Source organism: Euleptes europaea, chromosome 2, assembly GCF_029931775.1.
Source record: "Euleptes europaea isolate rEulEur1 chromosome 2, rEulEur1.hap1, whole genome shotgun sequence".
Classification (NCBI taxonomy): domain Eukaryota; kingdom Metazoa; phylum Chordata; class Lepidosauria; order Squamata; family Sphaerodactylidae; genus Euleptes; species Euleptes europaea.
This window is the reverse complement of record NC_079313.1, coordinates 63,570,608-63,594,413: the sequence shown is the minus strand read 5'-3', so window position 1 is coordinate 63,594,413 and position 23,806 is coordinate 63,570,608. Positions and strand designations below refer to the sequence as shown.

The following is a 23,806-nucleotide window of genomic DNA, read 5'->3' as shown; positions in this document are numbered from 1 at the left end:
GCCGACAGTCTTCTTTGTGATGCACCCTTACGTTAGTGTGAATTCGGAGGACAATGAGGGGGGTCTGGTTCTCGCCCAGGAAGTCTTACGCTTGAGCATCCTTAGGCCCCTTTGGGTTATCTCGTTGGGGGGGAGGACACACACGTGGTGGTGGAAATTACGCATGGAAAAATGGGATATCGTGACAATAATGTGGTTTTGGAAATGAAGGCTGCTAAGCGGTGGCTTGTTTGTTTCTACAAGGTGCTGTCCTTATCAGTCTGGCCCCAGAGTGGTTTTGTGTTCTTTCAAAGCATGCACACCCTACCTGCTTCTCTGCCTATATGGATCTGCGGGGTTGAAATATTAAGGTGCATCAAAAGAAGATATCCGAAAGCCCCGCTTACTTTGCCCCCAGTGACCGACAGTGCCACCCTAAGTGGAGTTTCTCTTTTCTAAGTCCATTTAAGCCTTGGAAGGGTGTATCTCTGCTTTGGGGTTGCACCATAGAGCATTTTTTTTCTTCAGATAGTTTCTTTTCTTCAGTGTATGTGTCTTAGGGACTTTTCTCTTCCTCCTCCACCCCTTCATTTCAGGAGTCCGGATAAACATAACCAATGGAATTAGACTGGCATGCTGTATGGATTGGGTTTTTGTTGTTGTTGTTGTTGATAAATTACCCCATTGGAGAGCCAGATGGCTTACAGGATTGGTAATGAGAAGCTATTCTCTTCTTCAGAGGTCCAGGTTCATATTGGCCTGGATTGCAGAAAGTCGTTACTGGTGGATGATGCATTATTTCCTGACAGTGGTCTATGGACATGCTCTTTTAAAAAGACACTCTTGTGCAATGCTAGTGATGCTAGCAGTGTTTCCAAAGAGTTTTGTCAGTGGCTGTACTTCTGATGCTGGCTTCCTTTTCCCACTCAAGAGCTTCTTTTTTGATGGATAAGCATTCTCCATACAGTGATGTGCTGCCACTGCATTTTAAAAAATATTCTCCTAGCGAGTGGAGAAGTTGAATCCCAAGGCGTAACTGTCAGATGGAGAGTCTGATAATCTTACAAGTACTCAATTGGTTTTTCCTTTGTGGTGAAAACACTTTCTTGAGGCAAAACAAAGAGCTGCTCATGATAACTGGTTTATTGGCTATGTGTGGGGAGGGGATCAGATATCTTTGCACAAAATAATACAGATGGTAGAATGTGCATTTGGGAATCCTGTTTGTAATACAATACAACTGGATTAATTGTGTCATATCAGGCTTCAGACTGGGGGTGAAGAAATGGCACTGCTTTTCAATCTGCATCTGTCAATGAGAAACATTAAAGTGTCTTGGACTTGTTACAAGTAGGGGCCTAGATCTCATGTTACTTGTGTGTGTGTGTGTAGCTGCTGAGCTAAGCCATTTCTGTCTGGGTCTTGCAGAGGAAATGGGGCTCTTGAGAAGCAGCCTCACTGATACAGAATGCTTTTCAAAGGCCACTGTAGAAGGAAGGAAGGGGGAAAGTCCCTGCCTTCCTTAAAAATTCCAGTGGGGCATTAGGCTGTTGTAGCAAAAGCAAAAAGGAGTCCTGCATCACCTTATAGGCCTTGACCTGGATGGCCCAAGCTAGTCCTCTCCCTTTAGATCTCAGAAGCTAAGCAGGGTTGGCCCTGGTTAGTATTTGGGTGGGAGACCACCAAGGGAGTCCAGGGTTGCTTCACAGAGGTCGGCACAATGGCAAACTGCCTCTGAGCATCTCTTCCCTTGAAAACAATAAGAGGTTGCCATAAGTCAGCTGCAACTTGACAACATGACCCACCATCACCACAGGCTAATAGATTTATTGTAGGATTGATTTACTGAAAGCCTTAAAGTATCACAAATCTCCTTTTTGATTTTGCCTTCCTTTGAAGAAAGCTGAAGGCTAGTGTCCTCCCCCCATCATTGTTGCTGATTAAAGCAGGATTCAAAGGTGTCATGGTCTGCCTGGGATAACGCTTCCATTTGCAAATGGCCAAATGGGGGTCCCATCCTCTTTGCCTGCCCTAAAAGAGGAATGATGTAATAGGTTAAAGACACTCAGAAATTTGTGTATGAACTCCCAGAGCTGCACGTGATATGCTTAGGCTCTTGGTTGACCTGCTGATTTTTTTTAATTAGGGAAAGAACTAAAGCATTTTATTTGGACTTTGTAAAATGATATTTTTGATTTAAAAAAATGTTTAGTTGTTCAGGTTTCTGCCCATTTTATACCCAAACTAAAAAGAATTAACAGTCTTGGTGTGCAAATGGTTATCAATTTGCAACTGAGATTACAGTTAACAAAGTAATAGCTCACATTGGAATTGTTCTTAAAGGCCCTGAGCCTGTTTTCCTATTTATGGGCTTGTTGCTGATATTTATTCCTAAATTAATATCTGTTTGAGAAATGTTCAAACAGTTTGTGAATCAAAGGGGGGAAAGGAAGATGAATAGATAGCTTTCAAAAAATTGAGATTAGATTTTAACTTTATGATGGTACATGGCAACACAGGAAAGTGGAGCAGCTCAAGCAGTTGCAAACTCCCTCCATAAAGGGAAGAACATTGGATGTTAGGGCGATCTGGTTGTGACATCTGTCACCACATTGATCACCAGGGTTGATTTGGCTGATCTGGCTGCCTAGGTGGGTGTCCCCTACCTCCCTTACCTCTCCATGTGCATCACTTCCGAAGCTGCATGCTTGGTGGAAGGACTTGACCATCCCAGATAGAAGGAGCGTACCATTCTTCGACAAAAGGTAAAGGGAAGACCGTTCATACATACACCCCATCCCGTGGAGTTCAGAGTACTGATTGACTGAGGGAGCAAACCCCTTATCAGTGGTAGCCAAGAACAAGCCGTGGCCATTACCATCACATGGCCTGTGGGTTTCTAGTTGCATACACAGGTAGCTCTTTAATTCAGTTCACTGATCTCCCTCTGCCAGTCTTATCTCCGGGTTAGTGTTTCTCAGACTTTTGAACAGGGAAAGGGGTAGGGTTTTACAAACTTGCACTAACTTGTGAGCCCTTCAAGCTACCCAATAGCCATTTCTTTAGCAGGTGAATGCATAGAATTCTTGCTCACCACTGGATATATGTAGCTTACAGAGTGTCCATTTGTGCATGTGTGCACGCATAATCTGTACACTGGAATTCTAGGAGATCCTTCAGTTGGTTTTAATGTTTTTAAGATGTGATTTCATTATGTATATTTGTAATTCCTTAGCCATGTTAGTGGCCCTTGTGAGGACAGAAAGGCAGTGTATAAATTTTGTAAAATTAAATAAATGAAATATTGCACTGGCATTAGAATATTAGAACATGTAGTTTCATGTTTAGTGCAAAGCAGACAGTGGTGACTATGCAGTACACTGATATAAGCCCACTGCTTTCAATGGACTTAAATGGGAGTAACTTTGCATATGATAGTACTGTCTGAGGACTCGTATTAGGGAAAGGCATTTAAGCCCTCTACCTGCTGGCTGTCTCTACCACAATCCCTGGGGAAATGATATGGGAATCTTGAATCATTTATTGTTCCTCTGCCAGGCAGCAGCAGAACCAATGGATATTAATGCCTAGGGGATCCTTCAGCTGCTTCACTGTTACCCAAAGATCAATGTGTGTTAAAGGGCTTTGGAAAATATGATGTGGATAATCAGAAAATAATATAATATTACATAATTGGTATACTTCAAAGTAATCTAATCGAGGGTACTAGGGTAAGGAAAATAAGGGAATTTCATAAAGCAGAGCAAAGCTTGCAAGAATATAGAGGCCTGGTGAATGTTAGTGCAACTATTTCGTTGCTGCCTTTTGTTGTGAATTAACTGATCCAGCACTTTGGCATATTGCTATGTTCATTCAATTCATGTCCTTGCTCAGTAAAAAAAAAAATGACTACACAGAATTTCATTCCATAAAGATATATCATACTTGAGACCTATCAACATATCTGGTCCCAAGTGTAAGTGAGTGGTCCCAAGTATAAGTGCCAGGAACATCTGCTCAAAAAGGAACTGGTGGAGGAGCATTTCCAGGACTTGTAAATTGCCCCCCTCAGCTGAGCCATTTGTTGCTTCTATAAACTTTCATGCATGCAGATCACAGGGGAATGCTTACAACTTCTGCTTTAATTCATTTAGCCATTTTCATTTTAAAACTGTCATGAATCATTCAACCAACTTTATAGAAACCATATACCAGTTCCAGGCAAATGCATATTTCTAGTCATTGGTTTATTACTACAGGTAATAAGTCTTCTGTAGACTTCACTGAAGAAGGCAGAAAAAACTAACAATTCACCTGCGACCATTAGACAATCCGTCTGAAGATACATAGTGCTTTTTGCTACCGTTCTTTTGCCATTAGTCTCGGTTTCTAAGTTGCCTTGAGACTTGGTGAGAAAGGTGGGCAACGAATGAAGGAAATAAATGAATAAAAATTATAAATAGGTGTAACAATTAATATTTCCACACTTGCCAGTAAAATGGTACTAATCCACAGGAACAGATTTTCAAAAATTTTTGTGGTAAACTAGTTTAATGTAATTGCTAAATGAGGTCCAGATCCGTTTGATTAGAAGAATAAAAGATCGGAGGTGGCCCCATTCTGGGCTGGCCCCAGACAGTGGTGTTGGTTGTAACACCCACTTTATTGTAAATTTTGTAGCTTGTTCCCATGCATGTTTGTTTGTTGCTTTCAGTGGGACTTGCTCCCATGGGTGTAGGATTGTAGCCTTGTTCACGACTGAGTGTGTGTGATGAAGGTATCCATCTTAAAGTAAAATGTATGCCTAACAGACTATCATTAGCATTGTTAGCGATTTGAAATTAAACTCCTTACAATGAAACATATTGCTTAGTTTATGCTCAGTCAAGTGACATAGCTACAGGGAGCAGCATAAGAAAAACATCCTCAGCTTGATTGTAAACTTCAAATTAAATAATAAAACACCTACTGTTCAGCTAAAAGGATGTTTTGCTTCCAACCTGTATTTCTGCTGGATTTTGTAAAACCATGAATGGATCAGGCTTGAGGAAGGGATTTTTTTTTTGCTGCCTCCTCCTTCACACTGCAGCCAGCTATAAGCCCTCAAAAGATGCTCCTGAGGGTCAAGATATTCTTGAGAGTGATGTGGTATGCAGCATTGGGGGGAGGGGGGCAGAAGGCAGATTGCCAGAAATCCATTCCCTCATCTTGCACAAGCTCTTCTGCAACTGATGTAAGAAATAGTGTGTGTGTATGTGTCTGCACACTTTTTTTCTAGCTTCAGGCCTCCACATAGCATCTTATGCCATTCCTGGGGGTCTGCCAACCTTCAAAAGTATCTTTTGAGGTTGTGAAAGGGAAAGCTGGAAAAAGATTCCTTACTGCAGACTTGCTCCATTGTGGTTCTATAAGAGCCAATCACTTGTCTTAACCTCAAAATGTGATGTTCCAATATAAGAAGCCTTGGCTTAATATTAGCTAGAGCTTTAAAAGGTAAATCTAGAAGTGCATGTTTAGAAAATTCAGTGCAGTGTTATACTGGCACACAAAAGACCATCTGGTCCTACGTAAACATTAAGATGTTGTTAAATGCCTGATGCTGTGCTTTATCATTCTCTGCTGGATTACCGAAAATAATTCTTCAGAGCTCGGCTATGTCTTTGCCATGTCAGCACAAAGAACTAGCTCTTGCTGCTCCGGTACCACCAGTTGCCCTGGTCTCCATCAACCCACAGGTATTTCCCTCAAATACAAATCTCCAGCTCCTGACAATCACCTGGCTGCCACAATTTAGACCAACTGAAATTTATGAACAGTTTCCAGTCGCAGACCCATGTAAAGCACCTTACTGTCATCTAACCTATATGTGATCAGAGCATGGCTCATCGTGTCCAAATCATGCTTTAAAAAGAAGGGCCATAACTGGTGTATTAGCCAAAGTTGTTAAAAAGTGCTGTGTTCCACACAGGAGACCTGAGCCTCCAACTGTAGGCCAGGTTTCAGCAACACCCTCCAGCTATGAAACTGATCCTTCGGAGGAGTGCTATCCCCTCAAGGACAGGCTGATTGCCCAGTCTTTGGCCTGCATTGTGATTGACCAACAGCACCTAAGTCTTGTCTGGACTGAGCTTGTTTGTTGACCTGCATCCAGGCATCTGTTCAGGACCGCCACAGACCCCCCCCCCCGACTCAGCTGAAGAGCAGAAATAGAGCTAGGTGTCACCTGCATATTGGTGGCCCTGCATGGCAAATCCTTGGACAAACTCTTCCAGTGGTTTCATCTAAATGTTAGGAAGCCAAGATGGATCCCTGTGGGACTCCACAGCATAAATGCCACAGAGCTGAGCAGCAGTCCCCCCGCCCCCAACCACCTTCTGGAATTGGCCACCGAGGCACTCCAAACTCACCCAGCCTCTCCAGAAGGATGCCCTGGGTGGTGATACTGAAAGAGGCTCAGGAGAGCTGACAGAGACACACTCCCTCTATAGGTTTATTGTTGGAAACCTTACAAAACTCTTCAGGCCACACAAAGCACACTGGGAGATCAAAAGTTTGTTTCAGAAATTCCATTAATGACAGCTGCATGTTCCTTATGTTTTTAAACAGTAAAAAGTTCTAGAGCAGGGGTGGGGAACGTCAGGCCCGGGGGCCGTATAAGGCCCACGAAATCATTTGGTCTGGCCCTTCGTGGGTCCTGGCAGATCTCTAGCTCAGAAGGATGCTGCCCTGCCTGAATTCTTGGGACCAGCTGGGGACAGCAGAGCTCAAAAGCGAGTTGCTCTATGTGGCAGACACTAGGAGCTGTCTCCGGTCGTGCCTCTTGGCTAAATGTTTGACCAAATATAGCAGGCTACTTTTTAAGTTGATAATTTTGTATGGCCCGCGAATGATGTTATAAATATCCAAATGGCCCTTGGCAGAAAAAAGGCTCCCTATCCCTGTTCTAGAGGATAGAGTACTGAATTACTTTTTTGATAAAAGAGAGCACTAGAGATCTAGAGTGTTTGCTTTATTCCCAAAGAAAAAGCCCTCTACACCCAGCCCCCTTCAGCTCCAAAAGTCTTTCTGTGTTCAAATACAAACTGGTTCCAAATTGTTTACTTGCCTCTTCCCACAAGCTGGAGGATGTCACCTTTTCGTACTCTGCTGGATACCTTGTAAAAGCTGGAAAAATATTTCTGTGTGATAGGAGAATGTCTTGTCCTTTGTTCCCATTGGTGAAGTATCTCTCTGATCATTCTGGAGTATTATCAAGTCACTTAAAATTGTCTCTAAATGGTAGACAAATGCTGATAAGTTCTAGTCAGAAGACAGCAGTGGAAAATAATCCATAGAGTTGGATTTCTGAAAGATTTTAGAGGCTGAAGATTGAAGTCAGCGGAATGAACCAAAAAGTCTTTAATGTTTAAATTTTCAAATGCTTCAGGTCCAGAAATTAGTATCTATTATCTTTGTATTTGCTTTTGAATGAGCCAAGAGATATCTCTGCATTAGTGGAAACAAAACAATCTCTTAGACAATGTCTGTTCTGTCTCTCTCTTTTTTGTCTTTTTAGAAGAAGGGTCTAATTCATAAGCCTCTTTGTGTCAGGGAATTGGATAGCATGACCAGATCATTCACACATCTTTTGTTGTAGTAGCACTACTGGTTGTCTTTTTTTTTTTTTTTTTTTTTTGTAAATCTGATTCTCAGCATGGCCAAAACTGTGGATACTTAAATCCAGTAGTTGGAGCCATGAACAGTGAAGGCAGACCTTTCTACAAACATGAGGAAAGCCTCAGATTTGCAGAAAAATCTGAAATTTTAAAGAAAAAAATTGGGGAGTTAAAACCCTCCAATTATAGATGCAGTGCCTATAGCTTTAAGAAACAAATGCCCTCAGAGGCTGTCGCTAGGAAACCATGAAAGCATTGACAGCCTTCAAGCCTTGGTTTCTGTCAGTAAAAAGCAGGGAGAAGGGCAGGCCCTTTCCAGGGCTGTTTTGGCCTTTGAAGGAGAATTCATCAGGGCCAGGCCTGGCAGCAACCATCAGGTGATTCACCTAGACTCAGCTGCTTCCTACTGTTCTACAGCAGCCACCCTGTGAAAGCCAGTGTGGTGTATTAGTTATAGTTTCAGAGTAGGACATGGGAGATCCAAATTTGAATCCCCACTCTGCCATGGAAGATCACTGGATGACTTTGGGTCTGTCACACATTCTCAAACTGGACAAGCTGAAGAGTATCCCAAACAATGGGACACACTGGGACCCTGGGACCATCCGATCCTGTCACTAGTAATGGTGAATCCCAAGTTGGAATGGATGTGAGAGATTTTATTTGCTAAGTGCTTAGCAAAATGGTTGCACCGGGCTGCAAAACAATCCATTTCTTCCTGTAAGTGTGCTGCAGAGCAATCCACATTCTCCCAGACCACCCAGGAGAGTTTCACAGGTCTACACTGTGACAATGCAATGGGAGCAGAGAAATACTGATTCTTTGCTGTTGTCATTGCCATAGAGTATTCTTTAAAATGAGCTCTATGCTGTGTTTTGTCAGATTCATCCCAAGTCTTTCTCCTTTGTCACTCTAGCTAGCCCTTGTCTTTTCATCATCTATAGCCCCTCAGTAAACCAAGGAGCTGCCTGGGCTTTTAGACCTGAGAGAGGGCACCTAAAAGTGATCATGTCAGTTGCCCAGGCCATTTCCTCATTCCAGAAGTTAACCAGGGCATCACTAGGAATGACAACCTTTCAGCAGGAAAATCCCCAAATGTCACTTGAAAACCAGTTCAAGCTACGGATTGTGGGAGAGGATCATCTTAATCGATCCCCCACCCCTGCAGAGTCTTGGTATCCCTGTAAGTCCAACTCCAGGAAGTGGTGATCTGTCCATGACAAGGGGACCATTCTTCATCCCCTTTCACCTTCAGATCACGTTGTTCCTGTTCAGAGCAGAACACCAGATCAAGAGTGACCTATACAGGGTGTGGGCCTATTATTACCTGAGACAGGCCTTTGGTTGTCATGGAGACCATGCAACCCTGCAAGGTAGCATCAGGATAGATGTTGACTTCCCCCCAAACAACCAGCCTACATGTCTTCAGCACCACCTCTGAGATCACCTCCATCAGCTTAGGCAGGGAGATGGTTGGGCAGCAGATTGGGTGATACACCAACAGAATCCCAATCCTGACTCTCACTTCCAACACTAAGTACACACTCTTATAACCAGCAAAGTTCAGGCCAGGGCATTGTGCCAGGGGATAGAATCCTGATAGACATCCCCAATAGGCATGCCCAGGCTTTTGGATGTGCCTCAGGTGACTTTTTGGATCTTGGCCTTTTTGTTCTTGGCTATTTAGAAAGCACTTTGGAGCCTCGTTCTGCTTTCTGTTGGTGGAATGCATAAAGTAAATACAGGTATTGATAGAGGTTTTCCTCTGCCTGTGGATGTGAAAGATGCATATGTTCTTTCTAAGGCTGGCTACCAAGCATTTACCAGTTTGTTCTCTCCCCAAATCCCTAGTTATTTCTAGATAAAGCAGATGAAATAGTACATGGGGGTTTGGGGAAGAACAAGCCTCTGGGTGCTGGTAGGTGAGGTGCAGAGAAAGCCCTACTTGGAATTAAGGTTCTGGTGGTAGTGCTGAACATCTAGCAGTACAGAGGTGGGTTGGCACTGTGTGTGTGTGTGTGTGAGAGAGAGAGAACAAATCAACTCTACTGACTCCTATGAGGTGGCTTTGTATATCACTCTGCATTCTTTGTCTGTCTTGGTAAGAGTGGGAATGTTACTTGTATGGACTGGCATAATGTTGCAAAATAGTGCTTGGCAAATAATTTCTGGAGTGCATTTTCTAGTTAACTTAAAATGGAATATGTTAGAAAAAAATAGCTCTTGGTGTTTTTTGGCGTGGGGCTGGGGATATGTACAGAGTGTTCCATAAGTTCTGACTTACAGCTGTGTTATAGAGGAAAAGAATCAAGTGACTGGACATGTCTCTGGGTGTGAATGTCACAATGAATACCATTATACTTGTACCACTGATTCTGTAAACCACCTGCCTTTTCAAATACAGAAATGATGTGATGCTGCAGGCTTTGCCTGTCCAGGGGATCTGTCAGGAGAAATCTTTTTAAAGACATAGTATGGTGCAGCTAACACTTGGGGTGAGCACGGATCATCTTCTTTCACAGGTAGTAAAGCAAACTGTGGATAAAGAGGGCACCCCGCCGACTGCTTACGTTCACCCTGCCGACCCCTCTGGTGCTTCATTTTGATTATGCATGCCTTTCCCCACCATCAGAGGTTGCCTTGCTCTCCCCGTGTGTTTCTGCCCGTTTTGCCCGTGTTTTCTGGATGCTGTTTTAGCAGATATTTATGCAGGGCTGTTTCCCCTTGTGGTCACCCCACAAACTACTTTTCGGCTTCCTTTTGACTATGCATGCCTTCCCCAACCATCAAAGGTTTTCTCGCTCTTCCTGCATATTTCTGCATGTTTTCTGGATGCTGTTTTAGACAGAATTCAGAAAACGTGGACAAAATGTGCAGAAACGCATGGGGAGTGAGGGGCTACCTCTGACAGCCAGGAAAGGCATGCATAATCAAAAGGAAGCCCTGACACAGTCGGTGGGGGTGACCATGGGGAAACAGCCCTGCATAAGTGGCCAAGGAGTAGCTTTTATCCCCTATTTCTTAGGGAAGCTGGCAAATATAGCATTCTCTCTGCCTTTTGCTTTTGTGAGGTATGGCTGGCAATGAAGGTGAATACTCCCCCCCCCCCCAAATAAGTAACTGTTGTCTGCTTGCAATTCAAAACCATTCAGTAGACAGTACATAGCTCCAATCTATAGTGACATTCCTTTACATAGCTTGCAACCTGAGATACTTAGGCAGCAGATCCTGCATTAGGAATCAGGCCAGAAATTAGAAGATTCTTGATGAGAACTTCCCTGCATATTTTAAATCAAAATTGTGGCTTTCCTTTGTTGTTTACCCTTTAAGGATAGAAGACAAAAAAAAGAGTACCTACTTGAATGGCTCCAATTCAAAGCAGGGTCCCGCATGGCTATAAGATCGCTTTAAAAGATGCTCAGAGATCTGTGATCACTATTTAACTAGTTTGACCTCAGGATAAACTTCGTTGTTGGGTTAACCTTTGCTGTCCTGGGTGCCAAAAATTCTTTGGCACCTGATTCTGACCAGCAGCTTGTAAACGGGTTCACTGCTATCTAAAGTTTACTCCTTGATATAATTTCCTGTAGCTGGTCATTCTTTGCCCCAGGTTGGTGTGTGTCATACCTGTTGTGATTGGGAGATGTAAAGTGCTTTGAAGTGCATCAGTGAGTTCCTGCGATCCTGACAGTCATTTATTTTCCCAGGGAAGCTGTATTCCCACACTTTACATGAGGAACATGCTTTACATGCACATGAACACGCAATATGCATGAAAGCACACATAGACCCAAGGTGGGTTTATGACAATACCTTGCCCAGTAACTTTACTAAAACAGGAAAAACACACACCTCCCCAATGTTTCTGGACACATTTTCAGTGTTGCCTCTCTCTGCCACAAACTCATTCCCTTTCTCTTCTGCAGTTTTCACAGTTTTTAAACTACTAATTCAGCAAAAATCTCTACCGAACTAATTACTGGAGAATATGGTGAATGCTGGCTTGAGTTTACACCTCTGTTTCTTTATTTCTAATTAAAAGTTAGTTTACTATACTTATTGGTAAATGTATTGATTTCTTGTGAAGTGATATGTGTATGTTCATGGGTGGTTTTCTTCTTTCAAGGTGCCTCCTCCCCTGACATGGAATCTAGCTATGGGGGTGGCCTGTTAGACATGGTCAAAGGAGGAGCAGGGAGACTCTTCAGCAACTTGAAGGATAACTTGAAGGACACTCTAAAAGACACATCTACTAAAGTTATGCAGTCTGTTGCCAGGTACTGTAAAAATTCAAGCACCTAGTGACCTCTACTACCAAACCATACTTTTGCAATACTTGTTGTGGAGAAATGAGGTTTTACCAACCTGCAGGCAAAAGGAAACATAATGATTAGCATCCTTGGGTGTAAAATTAATAGCATAATGTAAAGGTCTCATGACTTCAAGCTGAATTTACTAAGAGAAACCAGGCGAGTATGAAGGTTGAGCAACGCTTGTGGTGAAGAAATCCTATTGAGCTGGATCCCACTGAGTCTAGTTCATCTACTTTGACTGGTAGTGGCAGCCCAAAATTTTGGGCAGAGATCTTTCCCACTCTTGCTAGTGAAAATCCTTTTAACTGGGGATGCCAAGGATTGGATCTTGGGTGTTGTGCATGCATGTATATCATATACCACTGAATTGTGTTGAAATGTTGTAAAGGAAAAGGATGGGAGAGGACTGACTTGCCTCACAAGGGATCCAGTTACCAAAATCATTTAATTCAGAATTCTTCCCCGTATGTAAAATTATTTCTCTTATGTAGATTTTACTCGCAATAAACTTTCACATGAAATTGTACAGAGGTTGCCATTTTAGATTTTTTGTATTCTGACTGGCTGGGGACAGGGATGGACTGGATCTGAACCAAGAGTGCAGGTGGACAGATTGTGTTGAGTAAGCTATAGTGTAAGACAGTATTTGTTGCCTTAGTCCAAAAAGGAAGAGTGTGCATCTTGCTCCCTTGCAATACATTTTTTTGAAGTCTTGTAAGAAGGATTTGTGATTAATTTTCTACTAGACAGGGAACACTTGCAACATGCTAAGTTTGCCAGCTCTGGGTTGGGAAATTCCTGGATATTTTGGGTGCGGAGCCTGAGGAGAGCGGGGTTTGGAGAGGGGAGGGACTTCAATGCTATAGAGTTCAGTTGCCAAAGCGGCCATTTTCTCCAGGTGAACTGATCTCTACCAGCTGGAGATCAGTTGTAATAGCGGGAGATCTCCAGCCACCACCTGGAGGTTGGCAACCCTACCACACCGAGCTGTGTGAATGTGGGACGGAGGAAAAGTAGTATGCCACATTCCTAACATCTAGACTCTAAAATGAGAGACCAAAATTCTCTCAGTGGAAACACTTTGAAATAAGTTACACAAGAAATGAAGCCATATTTTAATCAGTATTTTTTAAAGCCTGTAACTTTTTAAGAGTAGGTGTCAGCTACTATTTTTAAAACTAGGGGTGTAAATTCTGAAATAAGGGGTTCCTTTATCATTACTGCAGTGGTCACTAGTAATAGTATCTAGCAGCCATGTTACATAGCTGGCTGTGAGTAATTACAAGGCATCCTTTGTAATGTTAGAAATTAGGTTGAGATGATAGATCACTGTAATGTTCAGGTATGTCAGAGGCTTGTGTGCGATATGCTGTGAGCCCTAATATATTTTTTATATTCTTGAATGGGACCAGGCTAAAATCAGTGGCTTATTTCCATGAAAAGTTCTCATAAATCTGGGCGACACTAAGCAAATAAAACAATACTGTGAAGCCCAACCACATGATCAGAAGTGAAATCCAGATGAAGGAAAAACTGTGGGTACCTAATGGACAGTATTTTAGGCCACACTATTAGTGCACACCATAGGAGTCTTCACCTACTAAGAAAATGTTATGGGAATTATATAGCACATTCTGTGCACACCCAAGGAAGCTGATAGTGTGAATATGTCTCTAAGTTTTCTTAAGAGGCACCTTTTATCATCATTTTTCTTTAAAGATAACCAGTATTTCTTGTTGCCTTTATAGCTACACCAAGGGGGAGCTAGATATTTCTTATATTACCTCAAGAATTATTGGTAAGTACACCAGTGTCTTGGAATAATAAGACAATACTATATTCGTCAGTGCAGTAATCTTCCGTTTTTTAAATGTAATGTTTCCCTTTTCTTGTTCAGAGGATTAATTTGACTTTTTCCTTCCCTAGTGATGTCTTTTCCTGCTGAAGGAGTTGAACTGGGATTTAGGAACCATATTGAGGATGTGCGGACATTCTTAGATTCGAGACATCCTGACCACTACACAGTTTTCAATTTGTCACCGAAGTCTTACCGTACTGCCCGGTTTCATAATAGGGTAAGTGATTTTGGCTGGCATGATGGTGGATTACAGTCTATCCCAATAATATTTTGCATGGCAATTAGCTGTATGGCATAGAGCAAAAAAACAAACAAACAGACAAGTGAAGTGGTTTATATCCTGCAATGAAATTGGTAAAGTTAGTGAACAGAGCAAGAACGTATGAAATAAGGCAGAGCCAAATATAAACTCAGTCTTGAGAGATGTAGGCTAGTGTTCTAGCTAATTTGCTTTTATAATATCTGATTCTGTCATTTCACCTGGGAATATGAGGTTGTTTATCATTTTTGTACGGTAATATGTTAATTTGATGAACAGAATTTTTGTTTTGCTCTCATTGGAGCCTGTAAATATCAGACTGTTTAAAAGCTCAGGATGCTCCAGGCAGCCACATTTTTTTTTAAAGCTGCACACTTCTAACAACATAGGGTGATCTCATCTTCATGACTCAAACATGTTAGTCAGAGCTCACCTTCAGTGCTATTACAGTCCCTCGGTCTTCTGCTGAGCAGTGGAAGAAATCTGTGATCACAGCACAGCAGTGGGACAGTTATGATCCTGAATTTCCAAACTGGAAGTAAGACAGGCCAATATCCAGTGTGTCCATCTTGTGGACTGCCTGTAACCAGCCCTTCCTGAAAGACAGAGATCTGGGGGAGGTTCACAAAGGCAGTGATCGAAGTGCACAGGCCCACACACTTATTGACCTGATTGATTACAGTGATGCCATGCAAGTGGTTTTGTGGCATTTCTCATACCGTTTGGTGAAACAATAGTGCAGCATGCATGGAATGTGATTTACACCCTCTATTTCCCCCCCCCCAGCAAATGAATATTAATGAAATGTGTAGCAGTCCTTGGGATGGACAGTGATATGGTTTAAAGCAGTGGTTCCCAAACTTTTCGGGCCACCGCCCCCTTGATTCCACAAACTTAACCCCAGTGCTCCCTACCCTATCCTATAAAAAGCATTATTCAAAATAGGGGTTCACATGATTCACTAAAAAAGATAATAACAATACAATTTCAAAACAATAACAATTAATTGCACATATATTCAAAATCAAATTAAAACTTTTTAGTTGAAATTTATTCAACGAAAAAGATGAACTTGATCCAGTGCTACCAGCTCTTCAAAGTCTGGAAAAAAATTCTGATAGTTTCCACCAAATGGTGCCATAGCTTGATCTATTGTAAATTAGCAAACAACATAGTTGAAGGGGCCCACCTCTAGCGACCCCCCTGCTGCCCCCTTGCCTCTTAATGCCCCTCTAAGTAATCTCACCGCCCCCCCAAGGGATGGTACTGCCCACTTTGAGAACCACTTGTTTAAAGTATGCTTGATTGATGATGTTTCCTGTTCCACACAGGCACTTGAAGCATGCTCACTTAATTTCCAAGGCAATGCTATACATTGTGTGTGTGTGTGTGTGTGGGAGACAATTAAGCTGCCTAGCTCCTGTATGTGGGAAATAACTCTGGAAGGAGCTGCCGCTCAGCCCCGAATCTCTCCCTAACCTTGTACTGGGCTACACTAAATGAAGTATGTTATTCCTCTCCCCCCACATGTGCATACAGTACAACTGCAAAACTTGAATCACTTGGATTTTCCTCCCCTAGAGCTGTGTACCCTGTTACATAGGTGAGAAGGATGGGGTGGGGAGAGCTAAACCATTCATTACCAAGTTAGAATGTGAGAACCTTCTTGCAGAGAAAATGAAACTCTCCCATTTTAGCTCACTTCCACCGCCACTTCCTGACAGCTAGACTGGGCAACCCTTCCCCACTCAGCAGTATTACCAAGGAGGTGGTTGCTGTCATTAGCAAGAGACTCTCTTCTGTGCCCCGGACACTTAAGGCTATTGTATGGAAATTCTATCTACCATGCACAATATATTAGGCCACATATCTGCTAACCTCGTGATGGCAGCATTATAGGAAAGTTTCTAAGACCTAGGTGAGATTGTCGCCAAAGAACTGTGTTGCTTCCAGTCTAAGGTATTCTAATATGGGGGTAAATCATTTATTAATGCAATACTATCTGTGCACACAGTACCTTTTACATAGTTATATGATAGGTCCTTTCCCCCAAAGAAGGTAACTACTCTTGGTTGAAAGAACACTCCACTGAAATTAATAAGATTACGAACTTGCATGCGGGCACATACATACAGATAAATATTCTGAAAAATTACTTCTTGTTTACATCTGTTGCTGTTGGTTTTAATGTTTAGAACCAGTTCAGCATCATACTTTAATGAATATCCATACAGAGAAGTAGTTTAACCTGTCTGTAGTTTAACCCTGTCTGTAATTACCTGTGTGATTTGATGCCACTCAGTATTTCCGTCTTTATCAGTATACATGCTATTCATGTTTGTCCAAGCTCGGGACGATACATATTGCAAGATTCAAACCTATAAATGCCCTATAACATTACTGACCTGTTAGGATAAGTATAAGGAAGACTGCAGGTTCCTTTGGACCAACAGAGACTGGAGAAGTCAGAAACTCTGGCTGTGGACATGCACTGCAGGTAGCTCCTCTCTGGGAGATGAATACTATAATATAAAGAAACTGGTGGCAGCTAAACAGACTTTAAGGTGTGGCTTGGAAGACAAATTTGCACAGACTATGAAATAGCTTCTGCTGTTCCCTGACGAGTACAGACATTTTAGTCTGGACGGGAATATATTTGGAACTCTTCTGTCTTGCATGCTTCTTTGCAAGTATTTGCAGAAGTGATGTTTAGGCAACTTTAAATCTTAGCCTAGAGAAAGGTGTCTTTTCACTATTGGAATTTCTGTACCTTTTAATTTTGGAAGGTTCCGTATATATACATTCGAGAAAAGGTGGGATATAAATGAGTTAAAATAGACAACAAATTGCTGCTGTGAAATTTCAATCTACACATGTTTGCTTGTGATTTTTAGGTATCTGAATGCAGTTGGCCAGTTAGACAAGCACCAAGCCTCCACAACCTCTATGCTGTGTGTAAGAACATGCACAACTGGTTGCAACAGAACCCCAAAAATGTTTGTGTCATCCACTGTATGGTAAGTCAGCCAGTAAGGAAGCATTTTGACAAAAAACCCAACAACAAAACCAGCATTGCTCTGGAAGAACAGAGAATCAGAAACGTGCATTTAAAATTCCCACGAATAGTTTCATAAAGAAAAAAATTGCCCATAATAATAATAGCTTCCACTTTTACTCTGGATGATGATGTGGGTCCTGTTGACTTCAGGTGTTGGTAGTGATTGAAAGGGAAAGAAGGAAGATACTTGTGCAGTGGAAATGGGACTGTAGTTGACTATAGGTGTCAGTTGTGGGGAGACAAAGGGAATGTTGATTGTAAGCCACTTTGAGACTCGCTAATGTAGAGAAAAGCAGGATGTAAAAACCTATTATTCTTCTACAGTATTTGGGGACATAAGTGGGCTTTTTAATCAATTGTCATTGTCTGGATTCACCATCTTTTGTTCTTTAAAGGTTTTGTGAAGCGCTGGGTCCATTAATCTACCGCATGAAAACTCCAGGGAAGTAGCTATGTTAGTCTGTTGCAGCAAAAACCAACAGGAGTCTTGTGGCACCTTAAAAGCTAACTGGTTTTGAGTCTAGCATTAGCTTTCATGTACTTTGTCATATTCATATAGAGTCCTCACTAGGCTGGCTTGCATATATGTGTGTGTTTATCTAAAGATTCTGATAAAGATATATAAAGAAAGATAGTCTGGAAGGAGCTTCAAGATGGCGATGGAGTAACAACTTCTGTCTGAACGTCTCTTGAGGTTTTGTCTGTTTATGCCGTTCCTCAACATTTCTTTTCCTTTTATCTAAATTGGTCTAGAGGCTTAGAGGTAAACTGCTTCGAAGCTGCCTAGAAGAGAAATTGTTATAAGTGGGAGTTTTTTAAAATTTTGAGATAAGACATGTTTGCTAAACTCTTACAACTCGACAACTGAGAGGGGTTACAGCTGGAAGGCTGCTTAAAGACACTGTTGAAACATCTGAATCAGGACTGCAAGTCAGTGCTTATAACCAGCTATTTGATAAGATCTGCTTTTTAGCGTGGATAAGAATTTTATAGAGTGGTGGCTGTACTAAGGAAAGTCTGAGTCTCCTTCAGATTTGAGGTCTGAGATTTGAGTCCTGCCCTATTACCAGTCTGGCGTTTTCTTAATCTGGCCATTTGGTAAAAGTGTTTTTATCTAGCGCAATGGACGCTGGTAAAAGGGTTGGAAAAAGGGCTCATGACACAGAAGAGTTGTTTCATCACCTGCATGCAAGCAGACAAAAATCAATGATTTTTATGAAGATAAAGACATATAAAGAAAAAAATAGTAAATAATAGGATCAAAGGGCCATGAAATATTTTACAGTACCATAAGAATCTGTTTTTGTAAAAAAACAAACTTGCTTTTCCATCTCTTAACGTTTTAGAAAAACATTTAAACTATCAGCATTCCGGTAGATATTTACTGCTGATTTGCCAGTACAATTCTGTTCAATTTTTTATTGGAAGAAAGCAGCCTAAGAGCTTCAGATGTTGCCGAGGAAGTTTCCCCACTGAGAGATTCTTGCTCACATAGTACTGTAAGCATTAGGTAGAAAAAAGGCCAATTAGATGGCAAGATTCTTCCTGATGGATGCTCTTGCGTTTTGTTTGACAGGATGGTCGTGTAGCGTCAGCAGTCCTGGTCACTGCAATGTTCTGTTTCTGTCATCTCTTCTCTAATCCAGTTCCTGCCATTCAGTTGCTAAATTCAAAGCGACCTGGAATAATTCTTTGGCCATCCCATAGAAGGTATAGCACACACATTTCCTAACTGTCTATGTGATTTCTTCTTGTGATTGCCCTTTCTTACTATTTTGATCTCAATTTTAGCCAACTCTACCCTTCCTAGCCCTTTTCAGTATCAGAATTAAAGGTAATAAAGTGTGTCAGGTTATTCAAATATGTAAATGATTAAGGGCAGATGTGCAGAGTAAATAAAAGGATGGGACAATGTTCCATCAGTACGTTCAGCTCAGGGTTCAACTGTCCCAGTTTAACATATGCTTTAAGGCTTTGAATCCCTACGGCTGTGTTCCAACTCTCAGATTCTATGGAATTAGACTGGGGAAAGTGTATAAATTGAGCTGAACACACTGCCTGCATTTGTGACATATGTAGAAGGGAAACTTCTTAATCTGTTGGTGGAAACACTGGATTTGCACAACTCTGATCAGCTAGCTCTTATATCAGTCACAAAATCACTCATCCCCTCACACCTCCCATATCAGGGTTGTGTATAGTGCTGATTGCCTGGCCACTGTATTAGTCAGGAAGCCCCCTCCCCAATTCCAAAGTGTGTAGACAAAAGCCTTAAAGCATTAAAACACATTAAAATTGTTTAATACTTCGGGATGGGGTGAAGAAAGCACACATGTGTCACTGAACCTTCACTCTAAAGCCAGGTATATGTAAGAGTAAAGGAATAAAGGTGAAAGGAAATAGAGGTTTCCCTAAAGACAATCCAGTGCCACTGTCTCCAACTTCAATCCCATTAAAATGGGTTTACTCCAGAATAAGAGAGCCAGCGTGGCATAGTGGTTAAGAACAGCAGGGTCTAATCCGGAGAACTGGGTTCAATTTCCCACTCCTCCCCATGAAGCCTGCTGGGTGACCTTGGGCCAGTCACTGTTCCCACAGAACTCTCTCAGCCCACACGGAGGCAGGCAATGGCAAACCACCTCCGAATGTCTCTTGCCTTGAAAACCCTACAGGGTTGCCATAAGTCAGCTGTGGCTTGATGGCACACACACACATACTCCCAAATAAATGGGAATAAGAATTCACACTCTGACTTCTGGATTAAATTTTATCCCAAGCAGAAAAGCTTTAGCAGTAGTGTTAACACTTACACTGTGATCTTAAACTGAGTTACACCCTTCTAAACTGATTGACTTCAGCGTTCTTGGAAGGCTAACACTGTTTAGGATTGCACTGTAAGACTATTTGTGACATGTTGCTATGATGCTTGATTTAATGATAGTCCTGGTATCAGGGGACAGAACCAAAATACTTCTAGTGCTTTTAAATGAAAGTGCATCAGACCTAGAAAGATGTTTCTGATTTTCTCCCTTGAGTTTCTAAAGAAATTACCAAGGTCTGTTATTCCTGTCCCATGACGGCACGGTTTCTGCTGTTGAGAACGTTAGATTATGGCAAATTGAGCAAGTTCCAAATATGTATCTATTATGGTATGGAAGCAGTTATGTGAACTGTGTCTTTTTAATCATTCTAATTTTCTTTCTCATTGCAGGTACATAGGATATATTTGTGATTTAATAGCAGACAAGCCCATTCAGCCTCATTGCAAGCCTCTAACCATCAAAGCAGTGATTCTCAGCCCAGTGCCCTGTTTCAACAAGCAAAGAAATGGCTGCCGGCCTTTCTGTGATATTCTGATTGGAGAAACTAGAATCTTCACAACTTCTCAAGAATATGAAAGAATGAAGTAAGTCCCCATTATGTTGAGCTTGGAGAATTTTGTATGTACAGGGTTTTGATGTTAAATGTGATCTTGATTATCGACTATTTCAAACATTATACATTCTAGATTGATTGTATGAGATTCTGTTCAAACTGTATGGAATGTGTGAATATCATCAGCTGTCCATGTAGTGAAACAGATGTGCGTTGCACATTGTTTGCATAGAATGGTCTAAAGTGCTGTTTGTGGAACATGCAGTCCCTAGTTGTCAACTAGTTTTGTGGATTAAGCAGGGAAATGCTGTTGAAATGCAAATTAAAACCGATAAAAGATTTGCATTTGTATTGTTATCGGAACAGCTCCCTTGAACTGTGTGTGTGTTAAGTATCATCAAGTCGCTTCTGACTCACGGCAACCCTACGAATTAATGACCTCCAAAATGTCCTATCGTTAATAGTCTTCCCCAGGTCTTGAGGGCTGTGGCTTCCTTTGTAGAGTCAATCCATCTCATGCTGGGTCTTCCTCTTTCCTGCTGCTTTCCACTTTTCCTAGCATTATTGTCTTTTCCAGTGACTCTTGTCTTCTCATAATGTGACCAAATTACGATAGCCTCAGTTTAGTCATTTTACCTTCTAGGGAGAGTTCAGGCTTGATTTGATCTAGAACCCACTGATTTGTCTTTTTGGCAGTCCATGGTATCTGTAAAATTCTCCTCCAACACCACATTTCAAAGGAATCTACTTTCTTCTTGTCAGCTTTCTTCATTGTCCAACTTCCACACCCATACATAGTAATAGGAAATACTATGGCATGAATTAACCTGATCTTATATTGAAGTTATAATTTTTTTTAATGTTGTAAGGAAGAGATGCCCGTTCAAAGTTTATAAATCTCCTTTTAACCTCAATATGTATTTACTTTTAGGCCAATAAAGGTGTGATTTGATTTGATTTGAATTAACCTGATCTTGGTCACCAGTGACACATCATTACACTTAAGAATCTTTTCTACTTCCTTCATGGCTGCCCTTCCTAGTCTCAATCTCCTTCTGATATCTTGGTTGCAGTCTCCCTTTTGGTTAACGACAGAGCCAAGGAACAAAAATTCTTGAATAGTTTCAGTTTCTTTATTGTCAACCTTAAAGTTGAGTAATTCACCAGTAGTCATTACTTTTGTCTTCTTGATGTTCAGCTGTAATTCTGCTTTGGCACTCTCTGCTTTAACCTTCAGCAGTAGTCATTTCAAGTCTTCAGGGTTTTTTTGTCAGTAATGTGGTGTTGTCTGCATATCTCAAATTATTAATGTTCCTTCCACCAATTTTCACCCCACCTTCATCTAAATCTAATCCTGTTTTTCCTTATGATATGTTCTGCATATAGATGGATGAGACAGGGAAGTAAAATACAACCTTATCTGTCACCTTTGTCAATTGGAAACTATTCTGTTTCTCCATATTCTGTCCTAACAGTAGTCTCTTGTCTGGAATACAGTTGTGCATCAAAACAATCACATGCTGTGGCATGCCCATTTCCTTTAAAACCAGCCATAGCTTTTCATGATCCACACAGGCAAAAGCTTTGCTGTAATCTATGAAACACAAACTGATTTCCTTCTGAAATTCTCTCGTATGCTCCAGTAGGGAATGCAAATTTGCAATATGATTTCTAGTGCCTCTTCCTTTTCTGAATCCAGCTTTAACTTCTGCATTTCTCATTCCATATATGGTTACAGTCTTTGTTGTAAGGTTTTGAACATCACTTTACTCACGTGAGAAATTACTGTGATGGTCTCATAGTTGCTGCAGTCTTTGGTGTCTTCTTTTTTTGGAATTGGAATGTAAATTGATTGTTTCCAGTCTGTGGGCCATTGTTTTGTTTTCCATACTTGTTGGTATATTCTTGTCAAGATTTTGATGGACTCCATTTCTGTGGTTTGAAATAGCTCTATTGATATCCCATCTGTGCCTGGTGATTTGTTTTTCCCAATTGCTTTCCGTGCAGCTTTCATTTCACTTTCTAAAACTGTAAGTTCTTGTTCAAAGATTCATCTTGGAAGGAATCTGTCATCCTTTAATCTCTTCTGCATAGTTCCTCAGTGTATTGTTCCCATCTTTTCTTTATTTTGTCCTGTTCAGTTAATGTATTTCCGTGTTGATCTTTCAGCATGCCTGATCATGCTTTAAATTTTGCTTTGATTTCTTGGACCTTGAAGAGCAGATCTCTTGTTCTTCTATTTCTTCTACTTCTGTTTCAGGTTATTATAATCATTCTCTTTTTATCTCTACATGCTGGTTACTGTAATGCTACATTTAGACTTTTGAGTCTGTTTCTGTTACCTTTTACTTTTGCTTCTCATCTATCTTTAGCAATTTTAAGAGTTTGCTCAGTCATCCATCGAGGCTTGCCATTTCTTTTGACTACAGGCATAGTCTTTGTGCATTCTTTCTTGATATCTCTGGCTTCAACCCATAGTTCCTCTGGTTCATGTTCACTTGAACTTAGTAACTGTACTGGACGTTGAACGATAAAACTGTAAAATATATCAAGATACCAATGTTTAAGAGGCTCCCTAAAGTAAGGAATAAAACTTTTGGCGTTCTATGTGAGTAAATTGAATGTTGAATATTGAATTTTCCCATGAATGTAATATGAGGTTTTATTTTATTTTTCTTTAGAGAGTTCCGTGTTCAAGAAGGGAAAATCGTAATTCCACTAGGAGTCACTGTCCATGGTGATGTAGTAATTTCTGTTTACCACATGCGATCAACCATTGGTGGACGGCTTCAGGCTAAAGTATGACTTCGTCTATGTTTTGAAATGCATAAATAAAATAGATGAAATGGTTGGATTGTCTTAAAAATACATTCATATTGTAAGGGGTAGAATGTTATAATCAGAAGCAGGATCTTTCTGCAGTACTGGTGGAACAGTACTCTATCTACTCTATCACAAAACTCTGGACTGTGGTAGTCATGATTTTCTCTGAAAACTCCTGGGTACATAAAGGATCACTTTGAATGGTCAAACATAATTTTTGTGTTGATATAAGAGAAAATGATGATCTGAATTTCTGCGTACAGCTAGGTAATGAGATCTGTCATTTGTTTCTGTCTGGGTCTCTCTTGATTACAGATAAATCTAGAAGAAAGTGCCATAATCTTTTGACTGCATTATGATTATTTGTACAATACTGTCGATTTGTACAATTATTGTGGATGTAGTTATATGTGGTTGTGACAAACTATGGCCTGGATTCACCATATATATTTATGGATAGAAGGAATGGCCATCTACAGGGTGGGA

General features: G+C 41.1%; 1 protein-coding gene across 1 annotated transcript in view; it reads left to right on the top strand.

The window, feature by feature from the left end:
- The window catches only part of DNAJC6 (DnaJ heat shock protein family (Hsp40) member C6), a 47,070-nt gene that overhangs the window by 823 nt on the left and 22,441 nt on the right, over positions 1-23,806 (top strand). The window contains exons 2-8 of the mRNA XM_056845460.1: positions 11,761-11,911; positions 13,696-13,745; positions 13,874-14,022; positions 16,959-17,081; positions 18,699-18,832; positions 20,334-20,528; positions 23,179-23,296. Coding sequence (XP_056701438.1) covers positions 11,761-11,911; positions 13,696-13,745; positions 13,874-14,022; positions 16,959-17,081; positions 18,699-18,832; positions 20,334-20,528; positions 23,179-23,296 — 920 coding nt within the window. The remainder of the gene's footprint in view (positions 1-11,760; positions 11,912-13,695; positions 13,746-13,873; positions 14,023-16,958; positions 17,082-18,698; positions 18,833-20,333; positions 20,529-23,178; positions 23,297-23,806) is intronic.